This window comes from Enhydra lutris, unplaced genomic scaffold (genome assembly GCF_002288905.1).
Source record: "Enhydra lutris kenyoni isolate GAN:26980312 unplaced genomic scaffold, ASM228890v2 scaffoldscaffold37, whole genome shotgun sequence".
Lineage (NCBI taxonomy): Eukaryota > Metazoa > Chordata > Mammalia > Carnivora > Mustelidae > Enhydra > Enhydra lutris.
The window spans coordinates 14,263,845-14,290,588 of record NW_019154121.1 but is presented as its reverse complement, the minus strand read 5'-3'; the positions used below and the strand labels follow the sequence as shown (position 1 = coordinate 14,290,588).

The 26,744-nt window shown below is 38.3% G+C and overlaps 1 protein-coding gene across 10 annotated transcripts in view; it reads right to left on the bottom strand.

The window, feature by feature from the left end:
* Positions 1 to 25,944, bottom strand: part of LOC111154411 (phosphatidylinositol binding clathrin assembly protein) — a 104,943-nt gene extending 78,999 nt beyond the window's left edge. For 9 of the 10 annotated variants that reach the window (XM_022513987.1, XM_022513978.1, XM_022513981.1 and 6 more), the window contains exon 1: positions 25,589 to 25,804. In XM_022513987.1, coding sequence (XP_022369695.1) covers positions 25,589 to 25,718 — 130 coding nt within the window. In that variant the 5' untranslated portion in view covers positions 25,719 to 25,804. Of the gene's footprint in view, positions 1 to 25,588 lie in introns of all 10 variants that reach the window. The other variant, XM_022513988.1, reaches the window with a different exon arrangement.
* Positions 25,945 to 26,744: the final 800 nt, after the last annotated feature.

Genomic DNA, 26,744 nt, shown 5'->3' with positions numbered 1-26,744 from the left:
AGGATTGGGGGGGGGGTTACAAGGATGAGATAATTTGAAAGAGGAGAAAAGGGTACATTTTCAAAGTATTAAAAAGAAATAAAGATATCCAAATGGCTTTGATAAAAGCACTAAGAAGCTAAAGGAGCTAAGTCACAGTGTACAAGGACATTCCAGACCCTTTGGGGAATACCATGATTGATGGCAGAAAGGACAGCCCTGATGTGTTCTTTTATTTCTTCCAGCATGTGACGACATGGTACACACACAAGAGCTGCATGGTGTAACAGCTGAAAATCTGGTAGCCACTCTTCCAGAGGCAGGCCGATACTGGGAACACAAGTTCAATCTCTCACCATGGCAGATGAACCTTACATTACCTCCAGAACCCACAAAAAAAGGCAAAGGCCCATCTTACTAAAAAAAAAAAGTTGCAGCTGCAGGAAAAACCAATCTGTTAGCACAACTAGATATGCTATTTTTGTCACACTGGGTTCTCTGCAAAATGAATGAACAAAAGATTCACACATTAAAACTAAGAAATGTAAAGATAACGCTTTGGTAATAGTACACGCTATATTTAACCTGTTTATGCCATAGTAAGTTTTTCTTTCCCTTTTTTTGACGTTACATTTATTCACGTAATCTCTATACCTGTGGTGGGGCTCAAACTCATGACACCTAGATCAAGAGATCAAGAGTCACATGCTTTTCTGACCGAACCAGCCAGGTGCCCCAATTTTTCTTTCCTTTTGACTGATTTTTTTAATCACCATGTAAAACAAGAGGTTTTTTTCCCTTAAAACTATTCGAAAGTTGCTATAAGCAAGACATTACAAATTCTGTCATTATCTGGCTATCCCTATTTGTTTTATTTTATTATTTTTCTTTTTTTTTTTAAGATTTTATTTATTTGACGAGAGAGATCACAAGTAGGCAGAGCAGCAGGCTTCCTGCTGAGCAGAGAGCCTGATGCAGGACTTCATCCCAGGACCCTGAGATCATGACCTGGGCTGAAGAGAGAGGCTTAACCCACTGAACCACCGAGGCACCCCCCCCTTATTTATTTTAAGCAATGTTTTTTTTTTTTTTTTGAACATACATTAACCCAAAAGACCCCCTCAGTGCTAATTTCATATGCTTAAGGAGGCCACCCAAAGAAACCAGTTTTTTAAAAAGAGGAATAAAAAATTTAGCATAGGACGCTTGGGTGGCTCAGCTGGTTAAGCCGTTGCCTTTAGCTCAAGTCATGATCCCAGGGTCCTGGGATGGGAGTCCCATATGGGTCTCCCCCTGCTTGGTGGGGAGTCTGCCTCTCCCTCTCCCTGCCACTTCCCCTGCTTGTACTCTGTCAAAAACAAAACAAAACAAAACAAAAACAAACAAAAAAAACTTGAACATAGTACTCTAAGTCTGCAATGTATGTGGGATAGACCATCCAAGTGTCAAGTGCTGATGCTCAGAACACTTCAGAACGTAGCATGGACTGACCTCCTCTGTATCTGCAGGAGAGGAAAGAAGTGGGACTGACTACCTAAGAACAGGAAGAATTCAGATGGAGCTAACTAAACAAAGCCAACCCTAAGATACTCTGTTACTACCTGGCTGAAATTTAGCCACTTAGGTCATAGCTGAACACAAGCCAAGTTTGTTGAATTGTCAGTACTTTAATTTAAAAAATGTAAAATAAATCATTTTAGTTAATGGAATCATCACAAGCTGCTCTAAAATTTTATTTTTTTTAAAGATTTTATTTATTTATTTATTTGACAGAGATCACAAGTAGGCAGAGAAGCAGGCAGAGAGAGTAAGAAGCAGGCTCCCTGCTGAGCAGAGAGCCCAAGATGTGGGGCTCGATCCCAGGACCCTGGGATCATGACCTGAGCCGAAGGCAGAGGCTTTAACCCACTGACCCACCCAGGAACCCCTGCTCTAAAATTTTAATCAATATATAGGTATCTTTTTCAAATCAGTCCAACCTACTGTCTCTTAAAATTATCTACATTATTTATGCATTTGCCTCTTCACCAACAAATCTGTTAAAAATACATAAATCTTACAGGAGCAGAAGTTTAATTCATAAAAATGCTCCACAAAAAAACAAATACTCTTTGAATACTCTCAGAATTCACTACTACTGATTTATATTTTCAAGTGAAAAGGTCATTCTCTTCCCCCCCCCCATTATCAAAATGTTTTAGCCTGCTATGTAAGCTAACTTAGTATTTAAAAGAAGTCTGAAAACTTAAGGTTTCTCCTTGGTGTTCTGGTGTATTCTGCATTCCTACCACTAGATGGCAGACTGTGCAGCAAAACAATACCACTGTAGCAAGACTAGAGGGATTCAGGTTTATCTCCTTAATTTTGAATCGGTTTAGGATTCTAGTACTTCAAAGTGGTGATTTCCAAACCTTGACACCCTAGTCCCACCCCAGATTCCAAAGAAGGATCTCAGAGGTGAGGTGAATCATATTTTAGTAAATACTATCTCAAAGGCAACTGTTATTTCTATTAATTTTTAATTTAACAGAATATATGATGGTAATTAGTTAACAGAATAAAAATACATCACTTGATGTAAGAGTAACAAAAGATTTATTTATAGGAAAACAAAATGAAACCATTACAGTGATCCAACATAAAAAAATAATATATCCACTGTATAAACACAAGGTGTTTTTCTTCCCTTCTTCGAAGATTGGAAGTTTCAGAATTACCACCCCACCTGTAGGAAAGTAAACTATATAAATATCAAGTAATTTCAGAGTAAATGCCAAAATTAAAAATTCACTTTCTGTATTACATTCTAAGAACTTACAAATACTTTATCAGCCCAGTTACAGAGATATAACAAGGATTCTTAAAAATAATCTAACACTGGATCAAAAATGCACAAAACGTAATTTCCTAAGCAAAATAAAAAGTCAACAAACTCATCATAAGTACACTGTACTTACCCCCACCAAATGGTCCACAGGAGAAGAAAAAATGAAAAGGAGAAGAAAAAATGAAAAGAATTCCTTCCTTCCAACAAGACCAGAAACAGGAATCAAAGCTTAAGAAGCTCCTCAAATGCAGTTTAGAGTACCATATAGGAAAAAAAATTACCTGGGGTCTAAGGACTAATTCTGGAGAAAAGTATGTTATTAATAGGAGGTGATCAAGTGTCCTGGTTTTCCTGAAACATTTCTGGTGTACACCAGTTGTCCCAGTGTCCCATTCAGATAGCACATCCTTTCACTCTCAAAAGTGACCCAGTTCAGAATATAAATTCTCTGTCACCCTAGTTATAAGTGACCTAATAAAAGTCTACATGTAGCAAAGGAATTAATATACTATCACCACGTACTCCAGGCATATTTGCATTTTTCCTTCTGGGGTGCTATATTCAGGTTCTTCCTCAGCCTTCCTAAAACACAAACAAGCTTCCATTCTGTTCATTTTGTCCTCTCATCCCCCAACCCTTGGGCATTTTCCTAACATTAATAATCTGATTCTGTTTTTATTTTACCCTGAGAAAAATCACATTTTCAATTAAAAAATCTAGGCAAATGATTCTCAAATTTCTTCTCTAAAAATCAACCTAAGGTCTTCTTGGAAGTTGGAGATACTAGAAATTTTCACCTCTATATCCAAAAATATCAGAAATATAATAATCTTGACTGTACCCTGAGTGTTCCTTTTCTGTTTTATTTTTGTTGTTGTTGTTTTTTAAGATTATATTTATTTGACAGACAGAGATCACAAGTAGGCAGAGAGGCAGGCAGAGAGAGAGGAGGAAGCAGGCTGCCTGCAGAGCAGAGAGCCCGATGCAGGGCTCAATCCCAGGACCCCCGGACCACGACCCGAGCAGAAGGCAGAGGCTTTAACCCACTGAGCCACCCAGGCACCCCTTCCTTTTCTGTTTTAAGTAATCAAGATCTGTTCAAATAAATTCAGGTATCTTTTGTTTTCTCCTATCTTCCACAATGTGTGACATGATGCTATAAATATTTATAGATTTATAGGTGAAACAAAAGCCCATTTCTCCACTCAAAAATCAGTCAGTGGGTGTGGAGGGAAAATTACAGGCAAAAAGTCCTTCTCATAGCTAAGTTATACTGTACAGTCCAGTCCAGGCATAAAATTTAAGTAAGGAGGAACCCAAAGGATTTTCACGGCTTTTCTCAACAGTTTAAATTCTGCCTAGTCAGAGTGAATAATAAATTGTAGTTAGACTCTCTGCCACAGTCTACCTCATCCAGAAAACACAAGTTCATGTCCCAGATGCAATTACAGCAACAGAATCTTTGTGATCCATCTTCCTACAGTGTTGCGAACCTTAGTATGAACAAGTAGAAATTCTGTACATTCTACAATATTCATCATATACTGTAATATGCCAAATAGTCTTAGGACTTAGAAAAAGGCAAGTGCAGACAACGCTGCTGCCATCAGGAAGCTTAGATACTAGTTGTGGAGAAACAATCAGTAAACAAATGACCAAATATATGTCAGATGGTGATAAGTACTAAGGATTTCTTAGCACTTAAGTAGGAAGGGACAAGTTTGGGGGGGGGTTGCTAATTATACATGATTATCAGGAGTCTTTAGATAAAGAGACTTAAAAATTACAGTAAAAATGGTAGTGCATCACAAGTGGCCTGGAGGCCTACAGAACTGACTGCCATGATCAACTACCATTTTCCAGAGAGTGGGGAAAGTAACAGAGGTATCCTATTAACTCTACATCTGAAGGATGAAGGATGTATGCTTCATCCTTGCTAAACCAAAGTATTACTGAACACAATCTTCTCTTGTTGATTCTACGAAGTTTCAACGAATAGGATCCTATCCTACAAATAGGATAACGGAGGTATCCTATTAACTCTACATCTGAAGGATGAAGCATGTCTGCTTCCAAACCAAACCAAAGTCTTACTGAACAGAATCTTCTCTTGTTGATTCTACGAAGCTTCTAGTTTTATGTGGATAATAAGTAGGGACTGGGAATCTCATTTATTTATTCATATACTTCACAATTAAAACAAAAGCAACCCTAAGTCGCATGGGTGGCTCAGTGGGTTAAGCCTCTGCCTTCCACTTGGGTCATGATCTCAGGGTCCTGGGATCAAGGCCTGCATCTGGCTCTCTGCTCAGCAGTGGGCCTGCTTCCCTCTCTCTGCCTGCCTCTCTGCCTACTTGGGACTCTTTCTCTCTCTGTCAAACAAATTAAAAAAATATCTTTTTTTAAAAAAAAGCGACCCTGAATCAAAATTACACCAGCCATTTACTAGTAATACTTCACCAAGTCCCACACTTCTGGCAAGTAGGTATCAAAAGACCCCTCTAAACCCTTAACATATGAAGGCCATTTCTAAAAACTTTTTTTCAAACTGCTGTAAACAGTAATGACAAATACAGCCAGAAACAGATAAGCACAAAATAATAAGCTACCTATACGGCTTTAAGTTTTTAAATAATGCTCTGTAAGTGGAAAATATAATTATTAATAAATCACCATAAGAAAAAGCATTTTTCCTAAAAAGTTTTAAATGTAAGCGTTTAAGGGGTGCCTGGGTGGCTCAGTGGGTTAAGCCTCTGCCTTCGGCTCAGGTCATGACCTCAGGGTCCTGGGACAGAGTACCACGTCAGGCTCCTTGCTCCGCAGGGAGCCTGCTTCTCTCTCCTCCTCTGCCTGCTGCTCCCCCTGCTTGTGGGCGCACTCTCTTTCTCTGACTAATAAATAAATAAAATCTTAAAAAAAAGAATTCAGTTGTATTCTCTTTAAAAAAAATTCATGTAAATTATGCCTCAATAATGTTAATTAAAGGAAAAAAAAAAACTCCCACTAGTTTGAATGTTTAATCTAAGCTTTTGCCATGAACGGTTTGCTAATCTAAAAAAACTTTTTCAGACATCCTATGTATGACTATAGGAAATTTGGTAAGTTTTATTTAAATTCCAAAATAAAGTTATTATTTGAATAATCTATGTTTAAAGTCATCAACCTAATTATACTACAGCAAAAATTTAAAACTTAATATTTTGAGGATTATCTCTTCTATTAAACACTGACATGATCACAACCTATTCTGCCCACTACATGGTAAATTATGGATTTATTCTCCCTAAATACAGTTATAAAATTAAGTTAAGAATACAAGGTATTACTTAAAAATGTAAGTTAAGAATACAAGGTATTCTGACAGACCTCTACTGCTAGGGAATACAGAAACAATCAATTTAACACTTAACGTATATTGTACATAATGCTTACAGTGGGTTTTTATTTAGTTCTGCTTCTATGTACCAATGATAACAATACTAGTAATAAAAAGCTGAGAAAAGTCTTAATTGATGCTTTCATGCAAGCAGCTATCTATTTCTAGGTAGAAAGATAATATCACATGTATTTTTAAAATCTATATATTCTAAATGTAGATGGGTATCTAAAAAGTCCCTTAAATTTCTGAGATACTGTATCTTCCCCTTGGTTTGTTATGAGAAGGCAATATAAATCTTAAGTGGTCTAGTCAAGTAGCAAAGAAAAATTCAACTACCTTTCTCCCTTTTCTAGAGTATCAATCTTTCACCAATTTTCCTTTTGCTATGATGACAGAATCTCCCCAAGAGGCCTTCCATCCACCTAAAAAGCTACTACTTTGAAAACTACCATATTTTTTTTAAAGATTTTATTTAATTATTTGTCAGAGAGAGAGGGAGAGAGAGCAAGCACAGGCAGACAGAATGGCAGGCAGAGGCAGAGGGAGAAGCAGCCTCCCTGATGAGCAAGGAGCCCGATGTGGGACTCGATCCCAGGACACTGGGATCATGACCTGAGCCGAAGGCAGCTGCTTAACCAACTGAGCCACCCAGGCGTCCCGAAAACTACTATATTTTAAGTATGAATTCTCCCTAAACTTGACAAATACTGGAGACCACTAACTAGACCTTTTGTTGCACTGCTATATTGAACAACTTCCAGAATGAGTAAGATTGACAGATGGGGAAAAGGGGTTTCTATTTTTGTTTTTTTCTATTTTTTTAAAGTCCATTTCTCCCTGTAAGAGCTCTTTTCTGACTTACATTCATTAGTCTATCCTAAGTACTACTCATTTCCAATCTCTGCTTCAAAGAGTTCTGATGAAGATACTAATCTCACTATCACTAAAGTTCTGCTCTAGGCTCTCCCATTTCTTCTAATGGTGCCATCCATGTCCATTTTCATGTGCTAAGACTATATGATAACAGGATCAAGTGACATCAGAATGAGCAAAAGATCTAGAATCAAATTTCAGATTCACTATTTATGATTATAACTTCAAGGCATGTGAATTAGCCACTCATCCTTTTTAAAAATAGGAATAATTATCAAAATAGTACAGGAACATACTTAGAATATTTTAAAAACTTTAAAACAGTATTAGAAATATTTGATCTTGTTAGTTTTACTTGGTATCTTATTTTATTGATGAGTTCTCCCTCAACACTTTCCCAATACAATACAGTATTATGAAACCACCTCAAACTCAGTAACTTCTGTACAACCTTCCTTCAAAAGTTTATGAAACTCGGTTTCTTCAACTGGGAAGTATAACCGTGGTTACATGCATATGTGGCAAAATCTTTATACATGCAGGTCTCTTTATACTTTACAAAGTTCTTTCATATCCTTAGTTTTCTGATTATTACAATAGCCTTGTGACAGACAAGGCAAGGGATGTTCTGTTACCTCCCTTGTAAAGATTTAAATACTTGCCTATCTAATGTAACACAATACAGTGGCTGTGCCAAAATTAGATTCTTTACAACAGTCATCTTTCCACCAAAGGGATAAAGATACACAAATATTTTCTCTCAATTCTCTCTCTTCATTCCAAGTAGTTTGAGTCTTGTCATCACCTTCTCTATTCTAAAATTCGTACATCTCTCTTCTTATCTCTCACAAATCTAACTCCCAGTACAGAATGTAATCCCTTCTTGTTTGGCATAGTATTTTCTCCTCATTAGCATCATCTTCATTCTGGCTACAATCAACTGAAGTTGACAAGGTACAAGGAAGGCATCACATCACTCAAACCAAGTTCACAAGGAACAGGTTTCAAGGGCTTTGGACATTTTCATCTCCAAGTGCCTCAGAAATTGTAAGCTTTAATTTATACACAAGCTTTAAAAAGCCAATAATGTTACAAAACCAAGTCGATTCACCAGATTTCAGGTGAGGAGGGCTAACCTGATTTACCATGAGAGGAACACATAGAGCATTTCAGTCATCTGACCCAGAGATGTAATCATTTCCAATACTTAAAAAAAGGGGATGGTCCTCGAAACCTACAGGTTGGTCACCAAGTTAGGAAAACACAACTGTGATGAAGAAACTCAAAGAAAAAAGCACTCCTAGGTTAAGTCTACAAGCCCAAAGTTAAGAAGCAGCCTAAAAGTTTTCCACCTCCTAATAAGAAATGGTTTTTACCCTGCACAGCACTTTCAACAGTTAGTCAGGAAATGTCTCAGCCTCCTGAGCAGCTCTATGAATAGCTCTCTAACTTAGCTGTCAGTTGCAACTCTATAACTAATTCTTAATTCAGTAACTGTGATCATTTTTTATTGTCACTCAGGTGTGTTGTGGGATGTTTCTGGGATGTGTGAAAAATTTGAAAATAATGCCTTGGTCCACTCTAAGTCACCAAATCAAAACATACTTTGCAAGAATATGAAGAACAAAAATAAACGAATGTTTATACTGTACCAAGTCTAAAAGTTTATACTGAATTAATACCTAACACAAATTCCAAACCTGGTAACTAATACAAAATAGTCTGTCAAAACAAGTTACAAAAGCTAATGCTGAGAAAAGAAAACTAAAGGAAGAAATACCGCCACTAAACCTTAATTTCTCAGTTGTTAAACAGCTAGTTTTACTTCTAAAAGTATAAATGGGCACAAGGATAATATGGTCACCTCTTCCAGATCTGAAAAAGTGATCATATAAAAAACAAACTAGGTCTCTCTTCCTGTTTCATATGAAAAGATCAAATGTCAACTATCCTAAAACACTCCTGAATATGCGATTTTTGAATACAACTTAACTGCAGAGCAACAGACTCAATTTTGTATTTACCAACAAGTATTCACACTAGCCTCATAAAATCAAAACTAGACCAAATCCCCCCATGACAGATCACCTGAAATAAAGCTAATAACCAAAATTAGTGAAATCTGTTTTGTTTGCTACTCACCTAAGATAAATGCTACACTTTTCCAAAATCCCACCCTTCTCTTACCAAAGATGCTATCTGCAGACAAACTCACCAGTTAGAAAAGGTACAAGCAACTATTAAAACAAGTTTCCTACATATAATTACAAATTGAATGCAACTAAAGATTATTCTAAACTACAACAATAAGTATCTTATTTAATTTCAAGCCACAAAGGTAAAAAGATGGCCAAAGAGAAAGCTCACACTGTATTTGACAAGTATTTAAAGTCAACTGAAAACTAGCTACATGTACAAGTACTGTGAGTAAAAAGATTGAGACCAAACATGAGTAAGCAGCTAATCAGAAGAACTGAAGCAAACTTTGCCTATTCTAGAGTTCTAGTTCAGTATATATACAGTATACATATACTTCAGAAACAAAGTCCTTCCAACAAGCAAATAAATTAAGAATCTTTGAAACAATTAATGCTAAGATTTCTGTGGATAACTTTCTAAGAAGTCAAGGGATAAAAATAAGGTTTGAGAAGTAATTCACACATTCATCACTTAACGAAAAAATTTTAAGATGATGTTACCATACATCTGAGCATACAGTGTTAGTGATGCTCCATCAGATACGCACAACTGACCTTCCATTATGACCAACAGCTATCGAGACATTAGCCAGTGTGTATCATTCAATCTACATCAAAAGTGACTACCAGGGACGCCTGGGTGGCTCAGTTGGTTAAGCAGCTGCCTTCGGCTCAGGTCATGATCCCAGCATCCTGGGATCGAGTCCCACATCGGGCTCCTTGCTCATCAGGGAGCCTGCTTCTCCCTCTGCCTCTGCCTGCCATTCTGTCTGCCTGTGCTTGCTCTCTCTCCCTCTCTCTCTCTGACAAATAAATAAATAAAATCTAAAAAAAAAAGTGAATACCATCTTCACCCTTTTTCAGGTACCAATTTACAATCCTGACACATTTTTGTTGGCAATTTCCTCCTAAAACAAAGCCACATTCAACAATGCAGCCCCTTCCTCCTAATGACAGTAAGATATGCAAGTTCAAATTGTTTTTCAGTAATGATACAGTGGAGGGGCGCCTGGGTGACTCAGTGGGTTGAGCCTCTGCCTTCAGCTCGGGGTCAAGCCCCACATCGGGCTCTCTTCTTAGCAGGGAGCCTGCTTCCCTCTCTCTCTGCCTGCTTGTGATCTCTCTCTGTCAAATAAATAAATACCATCTTAAAAAGAAATAATGACAGAGTGGTAGGTGGGACACTCCAATCGAAAATGAAGCAAAAACTCAAACAGAAACCGCCCATAATCTTAGTTTCCAAAGTACTAAGCCAAGAACCCAAAAGCTAGAAGGACACAAACATGTAACACCACAGAACAGCAAAGCAGGGAGGCAATTTAGAAAATAAGCAATTTAAGTGAGTAAAGGACTTTCTTAGGTCAAATGGAGCTGTGGCAGCTTCCCATGTATCAGTTCAGCGATTATTCCCCTTGAAGCATATTAATAATTTACTCTAAGAAGTACAGGAAGTTGCTGTTTGCCAATGTAATTTTACGTATTTATGAAATTATACTTCTGAAAGAAAGACTTTCTCCCAACAATATCCTGTTCCCTAAAAGTCCTCTGTGAGGTAAGAGGTTCTTCAAACTGCCTGACTTCCACTTAAGGTTCTTCATTGCCTTTTAGTGTTAAATTTAGTCTCTATATCATTTAACTAGCAGTGTCTCAATTTATGTGTATGTACAACACAGTTAATAAACTATATGTTCAGGATTGTTATGGTTCAAGACAGAAAGGATTCTTTAAATCTTATTAGCTATTCCCCATAATGCAGATTATGTCCTAATTAAACTGATTTGATTAGATTTTGTATAACACCTAAGCTTGAAGTCTCCTTAAACTTTCATAAAATCTTGGGGCGCTTGGGTGGCTCAGTGGGTTAAGCCTCTGCCTTCAGCCCAGGTCATGATCTCGGGGTCCTGGGATCGAGCCCCACATAGGGCTCTCTGCTCAGCAGGGAGCCTGCTTCCCCCTCTCTCTCTGCCTGCCTCTCTGCCTACTTGTGAGCTCTCTCTCTGTCAAATAAATAATTAAAAAAAAAAAAACTTTCATAAAATCTCTATGTCCAGATCAAAATTAGGTATATATCATTTGTTTGGAAGACTTTTTCAATAATTCCTGCACAATCTTTGTACTCAGAAATCCCAAGAACCTCAGATATTGCCACTATTAATGCAGTCTATAATAATCAAGCTAATATAAAAAGCATGAAGCATCAAAATCTCATTTTCAGTTTCAAGATCAGCAAGACTCGTTTTCCATAATTTAACACTAGAGAAAGAACATAAAGATACAGTATAATTTTGATAATCAGCTCTATGGTCCAACTTTAGCCACAGTGTCTAAAGCTACATGAAGGTGAGATACTATCTAAAGTTTATGATTGAAATCCATACTCTATCCACAATCCAGCTTCTTGTTCCCACTGTACTTCTCCTTACTCCCAAACCTATCCCTCCTGAAGCCCCAAAGGACCCCATTCACACTCTATGATTAAACAGACTCCTTCATTCCCAAACACACTTCCAGCCCTCCTACCTGCAAATGTTTGCTCATGCTGTTTCCTCCACTTCAAATGCCTACTGCTCCTGACTACCTATCATTTAAGGTCCAGTTCTCCCCCTCATCAAAAGCAGTATCTTTCAATGTCGTTTGATAAGAACTTTATCTCACACTGCCTGATAATACAACTATCTGTATATGTCCTATTCTCTACTAGACTGAGGACATGATCAGAAATGTCATTTTTGGATTTCTCAAACATCTCAACACAGTAACTCAGATACACAGTAAACACTCAATATGCAATTGCTAATGAGTTCATTAGTTTCCACAAGATTAATAAACTCTTATTTGGTAGAGATCCAGCTTAAAAAAAAAAAAAATCAATGAATGACTGGGCTGCTTGAGTGGCTCAGCTGGTTAAGCGTCTGCCTTTGGCTCAGGTCATGATGCCAGATTCCTGGACTCTCCGCCCACATCAAACTCCCTGCTAAGCATGGAGTCTGCTTCTCTCTTTCCCTCTCCTGTGTTCTCTCTCTCTCTCTCAAATAAATAAATAAATCTTTTTAAAAAATCTATGAATGACTAATAATTAATGTATCATTTGCAGATAATAGATATCAACAGTTAAATCACATAAATCAAACATGCCCCCAAGAATCTTACTGACTTTTAACTGGTTTATCAAAACTTTTATATCCATAATGACCATCATCACATTTTCTGTTTTAAGTTCATTCATAAATTTGGAATTCAAAAAAACTCAATTCCAGACAAAGCCACAAAAGCCATGAGATCAGTGTAGTGGATTTTATTTAGCAACCCAAACCACTATGTATAACAATATTCAGAAGTCCAATTTCACATCATAAGCTTATCTAAACCCTTGCATAGTGGGTTTAGATATGCAAGTGGGGTAGCTCAGTGGGTAGTTCAGTGGGTTAAACCTCTGCCTTTGGCTCAGGTCATTATCTCAGGGTCCTGGGATCGAGCCCCGCATCGGGCTCTCTGCTCAGCAGTGAGCCTGCTTCCTCCTCTCTCTCTGCCTGCCTCTCTGCCTACTTGTGATCTGTCAAATAAATAAATAAAATCTTTAAAAAAAAAAAAACAAACCCTTGCACAAATGGTCAACAAGACTGCATTTCTTTCTTCCTATCCCTTTCAATAACCCTACCACCACAAATTACCTAGGAAAAGGAAAGAACACTTCCCCAATTCCACAGCACTGGCATCTAAAACTAGGAAAGCACCTTATTAATGAGGAGGAGGAAAGGGGACTCTAAAATGAGGATTTGGGAAGGAGGTATCAAGGTAACTCCTGCCCCTATAAGACCTTTAATGGCTCCCTCTCCAGCCTCATTTCCCTCTTTAACATTCTGCATTCCACCACACAGTACTACTGAAAGTTTTCCCCAAACACATCATAATGCTCTTTCTTGCCTCTACATCACTGCATGTGCCAACCTACTGAGAAGAAACTCCTTTGTCCATCTGGCAAACAACTATTCATCCTTAAAATCCCTGTCAGCTCCTCTTATCAAGCTTGATTAACCTTCAAAATTACTTACTCCAGCCCCTGCTTTGAAATATTATATAAAAAGCATTATATATTTATCTTGACATATTAAAATTATTTGTTTACACATTTTCACTATTGGATCACATGCTCTTTGTGTCATTCAACTTTACATTCTTTTCTAGATTTTGATGACTTTTTCTCAGCACCCCACTAACTGCTTCTGACCAGTGTTTTTGTTGGTACTGCTCAGTATTAAACAGAACTCCACCTTTTGCACCAAACAAAATTTTGCTTCATTTTCTTACTCATAGAGCAAGCAAAAGATTTTCATAGTTTCCTAGAGAATTTTAATAAAACAAAATTTAAAAATACATTTCTTCCCCGAAAAAAAAAAAAGTCATGCAAAATAATTAGCTCTTAGGTCATTAGGTTTACAAACGAAGTAAGATTTACCTATATTTCATTTTTCAGAAGCAAATTAATTTGGATTTTCACAGACAGTTCACCATAGAGTTCTAAAACCAGGAAAGAAAGGGCATAGCTTAAGTGGGTAGTAGGAAAAAAACCAATTAAGGTCATTGCTTGGCTCATTCAACATAGCTTATTAAAGTCATATACTTCACTTCTGGGATCTTTATTTGCACTTTAAATGTTTTGCCAATATTAAAAACAAAGCACACAATGCTTAGCAAACAAGGCCTTATGGCATTCTGCTATGAGATATGGACTATCACAGATAACACTAAGTTTAAAATCAAGGACTGCCTTGGAATTCACTTTTAATAATCACACATAAGCAAATAATAATTATAAAAATAATGGAAAGAAAAGGAGAGACGAAAACCCAAGATTTGACTAATTTGAACTCATCTATTTGAAGTTAAATATACCAATTATAGGTAGGTCCTGCAATGAGTAATATTTTACTGTGTTAAACTGCTTTAATTTTACATAATCTAACTCTAAAAGTTTATTTCCCAACTTCCATAACTCCTCACATCTTCAACCAATAAAGAATTTACTTCATCATGGAAACAGAAGTTTAAAGAACCACTACTCATAGCAAAGACTATTACTTCTACAGTAATCATCCTCTTCCTTTATTTAAAAAACCCTAATACCTGTTTAAAAACATGTTAGAACCCTCCCCAATGAAAATTTAACTCCCCCTTTTTTTTTTATTATTTATCAGAGAGAGAGTAAGAAAGCGCACAAGCAGGGGGAGCAGCAGGCAGAGGGAGAAGCAATCTTCCTGCTGAGCAAGGAGCCCAATGAGGAACTCAATCCCAGGACTCTGGGATCATGACCTAAGCTGAAGACAGACCCTTAACCAACTGAGCCACACAGGCGTCCCTCATTCCCCCTTTATTCATTCAGCATATTTTTACTGCATACATGCTATATGCTGTTTGTAGCACAGTAAAGACAACACTCAAGGGCTCTTTAAAAATTGTAAATACAGAAGCTATAAATGACAACAACATAGTGTTTACAGGCAAGTACAAGATACTATGGAAACATACACACTATTTTGTGCAGACAAAAATAACTGCTTACTGATATGCAAATAAGTATTCTCTCTCCACATATTTAAAAGACTATATTGAGAATCTTAAAAAAATCTTTCAAAAGAAGGGAAAAAATATCCTTAATTTCCCTTAATTAATTTTCCCTGCCTTCTCACACTATACATAAAAATTAACTCACATTTATTCAAACCTAAACATAAGAGCTAAAAACCATAAAGCTCTGTCAGGGTAGTTTAGGTATAAATCTGAATAATTTTAGATTAGCCAGGTTTCTTAGCTATTATACCAAAAACACAATCAGGGGAAAAAAAGTTGCAACTTCAAAATTAAAAATGTTTGTACATCAAAGGGCAATAACAAAAACGGTGGAAAAGCAAACCACAGGATAGGAAAAAAGACTTTCCAAATCATATGAAAATCAAACATCTGGAAAATGTAAAGAACTCCTCTAGTATTCAAATATATGAAGAATCAAATTTAAAAATGAGCAAAGGAGGGTCGCCTGAGTGGCTCAGTGGGTTAAAGCCTGTGCCTTCAGCTCGGGTCATGATCCCAGGATCCTGGGATCGAGCCCCACGTTGGGCTCTCTGCTCCGTGGGGAGCCTGCTTCCTCCTCTCTCTCTGCCTGCTTGTGATCTCTGTCAAATAAATAAATAAAATCTTTTAAAAAAAAAATGAGCAACAGATCTGAACATTTTTTTCAAAGACATACCAAGGTCAATAAGCACATAAAAAGATGCTCAGCATCATTAGTCCTTAGAGAAATGCAAACCAAAATCACGTATCACTTAACACTGATTTATAGAATGGGTACAATATAATTTTTTTTAGTTTTTAAAAACGTGAAAATAGTTAAGTGTTGGCAAAATGTAAAAAAAAAAAAAAAAAGAAAGGAAGTTTCATACATTGCTGTTGGGAATGTAAAATGGTACAGTGGCTATGGAAAAAAGTCCAGTCAGTTCTCAAAAAGTTTAGTATAATTAACTGTATGACCTAGCAATTCTTCTCCTAGGTATACACCCAAGAGAACTAAAAACACATGTTCACACCAACACTTGTACAGGAATGTTCATAGCAGTATTATTCTTAATGGGTTTCAAAAGGTAACCAACCCCAATGTCCATCAATGGATGAATGGATAAACAGAATGTGACATATCCACACAAGGGAATATTACTAGGTTACGGAAAAAAATGAAGTACTGTTATATGCTACAACATAAATAAACCTTGAAAACCTTGAAAGCTAAGGGAAAGATGTCAGTCATAAAAGGCCACATGTGCATGATTCCATTAACATGAAATGCCCAAAAGAGGAAAATCCATAGACAGAAGGTAGATGAATGGTTGCCAAAGATGAGGGCAGGGGGAAAAAAATGGAAGTGATTGCTAACAGACATGTGATTTCTCTTGAGGGCAATGGAAAATGTTCTGGAATTAGTGGTGACGGCTGCATACAACACTGAATATACTAAAAACCACTTAACTGTATACTTTAAAATGGTGAGTTTTATGTTGTATGAATACCTCTCACTGTAAAAATTGCAAAAAAAAATTACTTTGTCTTATAACCCCCTTTCTTACATTAGATTTGGATTAAACAATATTTCAAATTTTTCAGTATCCTGCATGAATCATATTTCTGCAAACTGTTTCAGGTACATCAAAAAGGTCTATGGGGCACCTGGATGGCTCAGTCAGTCAGGCATCTGACTCTTGGTTCCGGCTCAGGTCATGATCTCAGGGTTGTGGGATGCCTGGAATCTGTTTGAGATTCTTACCCCTCCCTCTCACTCTGCTCCTCCCCCTGTCCACATGCATGCCCATAAGTGCCTGCTCTCTAAAATAAATAAATAAATAAAATCTCTCTCTTTTTTTTTTTTAAAGGGGGTCTGCCAGCCCTGTGTGAACGATGTAAATACCATCCTGCTGCTTAGTTTTTGGCATATACTTGAATACAATAAGATTTTCACATATTAGATGTATTTAAAATACAGTGCATTCATATTTCTTAGGCATCCACAAGATAAATGATTATTACAACACGTAAAATTTTTAACATTACATACATATACCACAACCCTTGTTCAGATCTTAGAATCTTATGAAGAGATCTCTAACCACTAGAAACACATACGTTAAGTATAAATATGAAGTCACTTGTACAGTATGCTTACAATCTTTAGTAAGAGAAGAAATTTGGTAAGTAATGCTAGCTGCTTCAACCACCACTTGGAAGAAGTGTCCCTTGATTAAAATCAGAGCCCCGTGGATGCTTTCGAGTAGTAAGTTTATGACTACAAATATCAGCACCACTTTGGAAATTACTGCCAGAATTCCAAGTGTTCAGAGAAAACTTTCAGCAATCCCCACTTGCCCCTAGAATCAACTTATAGCTGAGATGGTGGTCCTACTATCATACCATCACTACTCCTCTCCAACGCTTGCCTCGTATCTCATAAAGATTCATTCTAAAACAATCATTACTTTCCTTTTGCATTTTGACATTATTAAGTGTACTTTATCCTTCCTGACATCTAAAATGAGTTTGCCATACAGTTAGTACTCTGGAGACCCCCTGCACACAGACTACAATACAATACCTCCTGGAGTTGTATGAGGAAGAAACTCTGATAAACATTTCAAATCTATTGCTGGTCCCCTGCTTAATTCTTAAATTTCTACTTTCAAGAACAGATTCTGAAAAACATGTCTCAATACAGTTTTACTGCAACCCCCATTTTTTTTTTTCTGAGACAATATTTTGATATCATCTACTATTTCAACAAAACTAACCCTCTAAACGCCTCCTGGGTTCCATGAAACACAGCAATCTTTTATATTTTTAATCAGTGCTACCAACTTTTAATTTTGAAATCAGGTAATTACCATTCACTGCAACTAAGAAAATCACCATAAAAATATTATTGAATGTTTATACCAACAGATCTCTATACTGTGTCTCAAAGTTGTTCATGGAATAGTCTGACCTGTGAAGAGAGATTATGTGTAATCATCCAATATTTACTGAGCACCCACAGGGTCACTGATTTAAGTACTTCAAGAAGAGATACAGAACAGTACAGAAAAGTACAGTTCCTATTCTACAGAGAAAACACAGATGAACCCAAAACATATACAAAAGCATGATACCAACTATAGTTTAAACAAAATTATACAAGACCAGTGCTCTAAACCCTGAGCTATGGAGCCAATTTAAACAAAATTATAAACTTTAAATGGTGATAAAAGGTCGCAATGACAGGACCAGGGGGAATTATTCAATAATGTCTTTAGAAAAAGAGGCTACTTTAACTATGAGTGTTAAGGAACACAAGTTAGTTTTTAAAACGTTTAAAAGGAGGGAGGTATCTATTTTGACAGAGAAGAAACTATTTTGTGTCCAAAGAATGGTATATGCAAAGGCTAATAGTCTGGGGGTCAAGAACTTACTTTAGCACAATCGGTAACTAAAGTGCACAGCTGAAAAGGAATAGCTTAGATGTTTCTAAAAAATAAAAAAAAATTTTAAAAGGTGAGGAAAAATGGATCAGGAGTCCCAATTAATGATGGACTTTATTAAGACCTTTTAGGAAAAGAATTAGTAGACTCTTTTTGCCCCCAGCAGTCTCCTTTCCAAGTCACACTGCACTGTCCTCCCAATCTACTTAACAGTGTGACATAAAGGATTAATGCCCCATCTTTTGCTCAAAGTCCTCCTAAGGATGGGTCACTATTACCTGCCAAATTACTCAGAGTTTAAAGGACCTCTTAAATCTACTTCTGCTCTGAGTATCCTTTTTTCCTAACATACACTCTTCCTTAGGGTTACATTTACTAGTCTCAGAACCTTTCCAATCTTAAAAATTGAGGACCCTGGTAAGATTTTGTTTATGTGGATTTTCTCTATCGGTATTTACTGTGTTCGGGATTAAAACTGAAAACTGAAAAGTCATCTCTTAATCCTTTTTAAAATAATCTCATTCCATGTTAACAATTTTTTTATATTTTATTTTATTTTTTTATTAAAATATGTTATTTGTTTCAGGGGTACAGGTCTGTGAATCACCAGGCTTTCAACACAATTCACAGCACTCACCATAGTACATACCCTCCCCAATGTCCGTAATCCAGCCAACCTATTCCTCCCCACCCAAGTTAACAATTTTCATGAAAAGTAACTATATTTTTCAAAACTAAAATTTAGAACAGCGGTACGGTTTTACCTTTTTGCAAAACTTTTTACTATCTGGCTTAATTGAAAACTGTTGGATTATCATATCTGCTACTACATTTAATCTTGTTGCAATATCAGGCCCTAGAAAATTCCACTGTACACCCATGAAAGAACCAAAAATGAAAAAAGGCAAATAATGTCTTAGTATATGAATACAGTTTTGACCTCACAAATAAGCTGAAAGGGGGGCGTCTGGGTGGCTCAGTGGGTTAAAGCCTCTGCCTTCAGCTCAGGTCATGCTCTCAGGGTCCTGGGATCAAGCCCCTCATTGGGCTCCCTGCTCACTGGGGAACCTGCTTCCCTTCCTCTCTCTCTGCCTGCCTCTCTGCCTACTTGTAATCTCTGTCAAATAAATAAATAAAATCTTTTAATAAAAATAAAAAATAAAAATAAAAAATAAGCTGAAAGGGTCTTTGGAACTCCCGTAAGTGCCAGGACCTCATTTCAAGAACTACTGCCATGAATAAATGAACATGGTTTATTCATTCTCTGGAACAGAAAAGCATTACTAAAACATCACACTGAGATGAAAACACAAACCTGATGCTAGACAACCTGAACTCAAATCCTAGTTCTCCTTCTGATTATGACCTTGAACAAATTACTGAACTTCTCAGCACCTTAGCTGCTTCTTCAGTAAAACAGTGATAATAATAAAAACCTTGCTCAGAAAGTTGTTGAAAGGAATAAAGTTAATAAAAGTATTTATTTAGTACAGTGAGTGCCCAACACAAAATAAACACAAATAAATATTAGTTAAATAAATATAAAATCAATCAATGCATAAATACAAGGATTTTGTACTGCCACTACATTCTAGTATAACTTGAAAAATCCTTAATACTGTCTTCCCATAATCTGGCAAATTACAACTCTAAACATGTTAATATAAAAATTCAGGTTCATCAGAATTCCCTTCTAAAGAATTATCATTCGTAAAATCTGACTACCCAGACATTTTTCTCCATTAAAAGAACCATATACACAATGAACATATAAGATTCTAAAAGGTCAAATCCAAAAATTTCAATTCTCTAGAGAAATGTATAAAACAGTTTAACGGGGAACACATGGAGACAGAACACAAAGTAACGGAAATGCCACTTCAGCCACCAAAAGAACAGGAAGAGCAAATACTAAGGCTGTACTTTGAAAACCTAACCCTATTTCTTCTTGGTAGGGCTCTAACCTCTTGCCAAGAAGACTTTAAGTTTATTTTTCTTACATCTTTGATTTGAAAGGGGAAATCTTGAAACTAAGCATTTTGGAAATAAAGGAAACAGAAGAGAAGCTCTTTCTATGCATTATGGTAAACATTTACATCAAATATTCTAAATGATAATCAGGGTCAAAAGAAATAATTTTATTTAAAATAATGCAATTCTGGCAATTGATTAGAAAAGATTACTTTTTAACTATTAATGTACTTTTAAAACATCTGATTAAATATTTCATAGGAGTGTTTCACAAATCAAATGGGGGGCGAGAGGGAAGCCTAGTTACCTCTTATGAAGGGTTACTCCTCATCTGCCACTCTAAATTTTAAAACACCTTTAAAAATTATTCAGATACATATACACTAAACATGAAAAGCCTTCCTATAAGGATTAAAAAATAGATGACTGGAATCTAATATTTTTAAAAATAACAAATCCACTAGTGAAGCCTAAGTATTTTTTGCAGATATTTTAGAATTAATTTGCTAATTACGAATAATGCAGCTACCAAACTGGTTATATATCAAGTTCTCTTCTGAGTTTCTCTTTTAAAGTACATACAATTCAGAAACATAACTGAATGTACCAAGGAGGAAAAAAATTACATTTGTGTAGTTCTGCTACATACCTCAGGCATTTGACCTATTTGATTCCATTACCATTTTCTGTATTTCAGAACTATTAAAGACTAAATAGTAAGGGACAGAATCGGTTAAATAATGAAAAGGGAAAATATAAATCATATGGTTAATTCTTATGAGAAAAAAGAATAATAAGTCCACATGTTAACCACGAAACAACTGCTTCCTTAAAACAGGATCTATTTGGAAAGCCTCAGTTACTTTATTTCTAAACATGACACATCTTGGGGCAGATTTCCCACTTAATCTCTTCCTCACATGCACCTTCTTGCAAATCAGATCCCAGTTACCAGATACCTTCTCAACAATATGCCAACTAAGCACCCGATGGAAGTCATACATCAATACATTTGATTAAAAAGGTAATTAATTCAGGTACTTTTTGATATTTTACATACATTTTCAATGGTTATACAAACCACTAACCCAAATACAAATTCCACCTTCTACATATTCAATATATTCACAAATTCTTAACTTTCAAAAGAATTGTTCCCACAATTAAATTTAAGCAGGGTATAGATCCAGCACACAACACAAATATCCCACATTGTATCTACTACAGAGATACACTAATAATGGATGCTTCTTAATAAGAACAAGATCTTGATTTGTTCCCAAGATATAAAGCACATGATGGATGGAATGAAGCGTCCCTGGAAATTAAGTGGGAAAAAATACAGATAAATAAAAGTGAAGCCATTATTACCATTAACATAAATACCGTATTTCAGTGCAACATGTTAGAATGTAAATGCCCAAGAACAGGAAATTAAACAAATATGTAAAAAAATTAAGTATTCCTATCAAAAAAACAAAATAAGACTAAAGGTTATGAAGTCAGATAATAATGGTTTTTAAATTAAGAATTTATAAATTTAAAAAATTGTGTTTTGGGGCACCTGGGTAGCTCAGTCAGTCAAGCATCCAGATTCTTTTTTTTTTTTTTTTTTTAAAGATTTTATTTATTTATTTGACAGAGAGAGATCACAAGTAGGCAGAGAGGCAGGCAGAGAGAGAGGAAGGGAAGCAGGCTTCCTGCTGAGCAGCAAGCCCGATGCGGGACTCGATCCCAGGACCCTGGGATCATGACCTGAGCCGAAGGCAGCGGCTTAACCCACTGAGCCACCCAGGCGCCCAAGCATCCAGATTCTTGATTTCTACTCTGGTCATCCTATCAGAGTCACGGGATCAAGCCCTGTGTTGGGCTATGTGCTGGCTGTGGAAGTTGCTTAAGATTCTCTCTCTTCCTCTCCCTCTGCCCTTCCCCTAACCCTCTCTTCAAAAATAAATAAAAAATAAAAATTATGTTTTGTTTATATTTGAATAATTACGGATGTTTGACATTCTATAGCCTCTTTAAATGGAGTTAGAAACTACTACCTAAGCATATGGCTTGCCTCTCCCATAGCGATAAGAAGAGGATTAAATTAGGTAACAGTTAATAAGTGCCTGGCAAACTGAAGTCCTTCCAATTTAAGGGTTGCTATTCTTCTACCTTGATTACGACCATTAGAGACCCAAAACTAAATGCAAATCGTGTTCATTTTAACATTTATGTTTCAAGTTGGACAACTCTTCACACTAGGGACCCTAGTTAACACTATTACCTACAGACACCCATAAGCAAAGCAAAAAATCTTTCTAAAACAAGTATATAATGTAGTATGAACTAAGCCCTAAGTCGTAGATAATAATAATCACTTCCTAATATGGAAACACCTTGTGAAGTACACAGAAACCACCTCCACAGTCTAATGGCCCATGGGGGGGAAAAACACAGTCCTGGGCATATTTTTGTTATACACTAACATTTAAAAAATGAAATTGCAAGGCACTTGGGTGCCTCAGTGGGTTAAGCCTCTTCCTTCGGCTCAGGTCATGATCTCAGGGTCCTCGGATCAAGCCCCACATCGGATCAAGCCCCACATCGGGCTCTCTGCTCAGCAGGGAGCCTGCTTCCCCGCCCCCACCTGCCTCTCTGCCTACTTATGATCCCTCTCTCTCTCTCTGGGTCAAATAAATAAATAAAATCTTTAAAAAAAAAAATGAAATTGCTTTCACTAAGTTCAACTGATAAGGCAACAGTCATTCAAGATATTAAAACATGCAACTGATCTAAGCCCTCACTAGAAAGAAAAATTCCTAGAAGAGAAAAAATTATCTCTACATTAAAGCCTGAAGTTCATGGCGTCAAGACACAGAACTGTCTGTGAAAGCCTTTTTAATTTTCTGGAAGCGTGTTAAAGTGTGTGGGTAGGAAGGTGTTTAGAAAAACCACTGATTGGCCAGTCTTCACTTAATATAAATTTATGTCATTATTAAAAACTTGTTACAAGGGCATTTAAAACTACATAGGGAAAAGAGTATTTTAAAACCTTACTTTAAAGAACTAGATAAAAGTAGTAGCAACTTATACGGATTTAAAGAAAAAAAAATTACACATTACCAAGAATATTCAAGTTCTAAAGTCGGAGCTTACAGCAGTGGTAGAAAAGAGCTACAAATGTTGAGTTTACTCTCCAAACCTAATCCCATTTGGCATCTGCAGTAGCTGCTATTACAAGAGAAAAAGGGTAACACTAATAAAACACAAACATCACCCTCCTAACTCTAACCTATTTTCTACCCTTCTTCGCAAAGTGTTAAAAATACTGCTACATTTGAAATAATGCAAAACTTTTGAAAGCTATACATATTTTTGTTATAACTTATCACTTTGAAGTGAGCTAGAGGAAAACAGTTTTTACAGTAAGAAGTAGTTTTTTCACCTACCCCCCATCACAAAAAAGAAAAATAAGAAACAACAAGAATTAACAGTGTTAGGTCAAACCGTAAGACTGGCTATAGCAAACCAAGCAGTCACTTGAAGGGAAGTAAAGAGCAAAACTGTCTACTCCAAATATCAGATAATCAAAAAAAATCACGTATGGTTTCACAATTCATTTTAAAGAATTTTCCATATATAAAAAAGTGTCACCATTTAAATATATTCTACATTTTCTAAACAGGCAAGGACTGAGTTAAAAGCAGCCTGCACCACCAGTGCATTAGAGGAGAACCAAGCAGTAATGACTTTTTTTTTTTTAACTTTTCCACAGCGAAGGAACCAGTCACAATGAATAATGGGTTTGTCTGTATCAATAACTTGTTCTAACAGCACTTCATGAGCAAACTATCTTGGAACAATTCACATTTTGTACATTTTTCTTTAAAGTACAGACCCTACAGCCAAAGCCCAAAAGAGAAATCAAAACAGGACTCACTGTCAGTGAATTCCCTTTCAGGCCTTGCTCACTCTTGCTCCAAACAGTAAAGCAAAGTTACTTTCATGAGAATAATTCAGTCAGGCTAATGTGTCCAGCTGCCATTTTAAAAAGGAACTTATTATTGGGCCTATTTCCCCAGGTTTTTTTTCCCTGAAAAGTTTTAGGTCACTCCACTGAGTCAAACCTTGAGTAATCCACTGAGCTTTGTACCTCCAGGTAAAGGAAAGAAAAATGAGGATATTACAAGTGGCTTCCAGGTCTGGAAAAAGTTGGGAGGAGTTAAGCTATGGTAATTGTATGTAAGTTAGTGAATGGAATAATATTACACCAGATAAGGGAAGCTGGTCCCCCGAGATAACTAGCTTAAATTAAAAAGGAGTCCAAATTCAAGCATCATCAATCACCTTTTTACCATTTTTAAAGAGATGCAGGTTATTTGTAGGTTTGATACTAATCCATTTTTTATCCCAATAATCTACACTTCATACTCAACCTTCTAAATTCAAACCGCCAGGGTTAACAGTTCCAGGAAATGATACCACCATCAGCGAATCCTTTTCCAGACCCCATTAGAAAAAGAAATACGGGGGAGAGGGGGGCTGACATTCACAACTTATCTAAAAAGCATGAAAATAGAATGATTAAATTCCACCAAAGGCAATTAAAAATCCCAACTTCCCATAAAGCGTTCCCTACACCAAACGGAGTACCTTTACTTTCATTCTCCCAAAGTAAGTAATCTGGGCTAAGAGTCGGATAATGAGTCTGATGTGTCTGACACAAAATGAGACGAAGGAACCTAACTGAAGCTACAGAGGCAAAGAAATGTAACCCAAAGGAGAGAGGAAAGCTGGAAGAAAAACCCGAGAAGGGAACGGACAGAAGAGACTGACTAGTGGAGCAAAGGAGTGGGAATCACTTCAAGGGAGACAGCCTTCAGGACTGCGGAGAAACAGGGATCTAGGTCCACGAAACCGGGCGTTTACGGAACCCGAAGTCTAATGGGGAAACAATGGGGCGGTGAGACCGGGAGCAAACCGAGAGACGCTCAGGAGAGGGCGACTAGGCAGCACCGGACGGGGGTGGGGGTCGTATGAAAGAGCAGAAGGCTGCAGTAGACAGAGGCGGCAGGGAGGTGAAAAGCTACGTGGAGAGGCAAGTTGGTCGAGTGTGATGGGGTTTCGTGGCGCACCGGGCAGGAAAGCGAGGGTCTTCTAGGTATCTGGGGGTGGGGGAGTGGCTTATCAGGGATTTTTAGACAGGGAACGGAAGCCGTGAAGGCAGGTGTGATGGAAGCAAAAAGCACACACCTCGGAGCAGCACAGGACCCGCCGTGCCAGACAAGACGACGGGAAGGAAGAGGCAGCTGAAGGGGTAAGAAAAGAGGAGGGAAGAACGCGGGTCGCGGGGACAGAGGCCGTGGTCGGCTTCACTCACAGTCCAGGTGTTTTTTCTTGGGCCCCATGATCTCGTGGGTCGTGGCCTTGCATACTGTCTTGGATACCGCGGAGCCGGTGACACTGTGCTGAGCGGCGGTGATTCGGTCCGTCAAGCTCTGGCCGGACATCTCTGCGGCGCCTCCGCCACCCCTCCCGCTCGGCAGCCGGCGGGGACTGGGACCCCCAAGGGCCGGAGGACCCCCACCCCCCACCGCACCCCCTACCCCCACCGGCTCCTTCTCCGCCTGCCGGCCTGGGGCGGGGCTCAGGGCCGCGCGCTGCCACCCAGCGGGGAAAGAACCGGCTCGTGTCACCCGCGGGGTCAGGCACGGTGTCGGGCACTCCCCTGCCCCCGCCTCAGCTCAGCCCACCCCTTCCCTGGTCAGCTGGAGCCGGGCAGGGAAAGAGGGACAGGCAGCTGCAGGAAAATGGCGGCGCCAGGCTCCTCCTCGGAGCTTTCCGGGCTGTCCCGGGTCACGTGACTCGGGCACCGCCCCTCCGTCTCCTTCTCCCGCCCCTCTTCCCTTCCCTTTCCTCTTCCACGCCCGCCCTCCCTCGCTCCGCGAGGGAAGAGCGGGGCGGCGCCCGCGCGTTACGTGATGGAACCCGCCCGGCGGGCGCAACAGGAGGCCCGCCCGGGGGCAGTGCGCGGCGGGCCGCGTCACGTGACGCTCCCTGCCAACAGGTCGCCCGAGGCGGGACGCGGGGTCACAGAGGGGAGATGGGCGGGGGAGGGGCGGCTAGTCCCGTGGGCGGGGGAGGGGCGGCTAGTCCCGCGCGCGGGGGCGAGCTAGTGATTGGCGCCTGTTTTACCTCTCTCCCACCCCAAGGGTCTTCTGTTGCCTGTGGTTGAAACCAACGGCTTGACAAAGAGGAGGTGCGGCCACCTTCACGGCTTGGCGTGGGGAGGGGGCTGTCAGGGCTCCGGCTCTCCGAACTTCAGTGGCTGGGTCAAGATTGTGTTGAGAGATTCCCGCCCCCCACCCCCCAAAGCCATCCTCCTGGTTTTAAGGAAAAAAAACGCTTCAGTTGGTCCATTTTCTGAGCCTGGCCAGCAGGCCTCTCCCTACTGTGAAACTGTTGAAGCTCTCACTACTTACTTACCCCGGGAGGGTTGGGTTTGGTTTTTGTTGGTTTTGTTTTGTTTTGTTTTG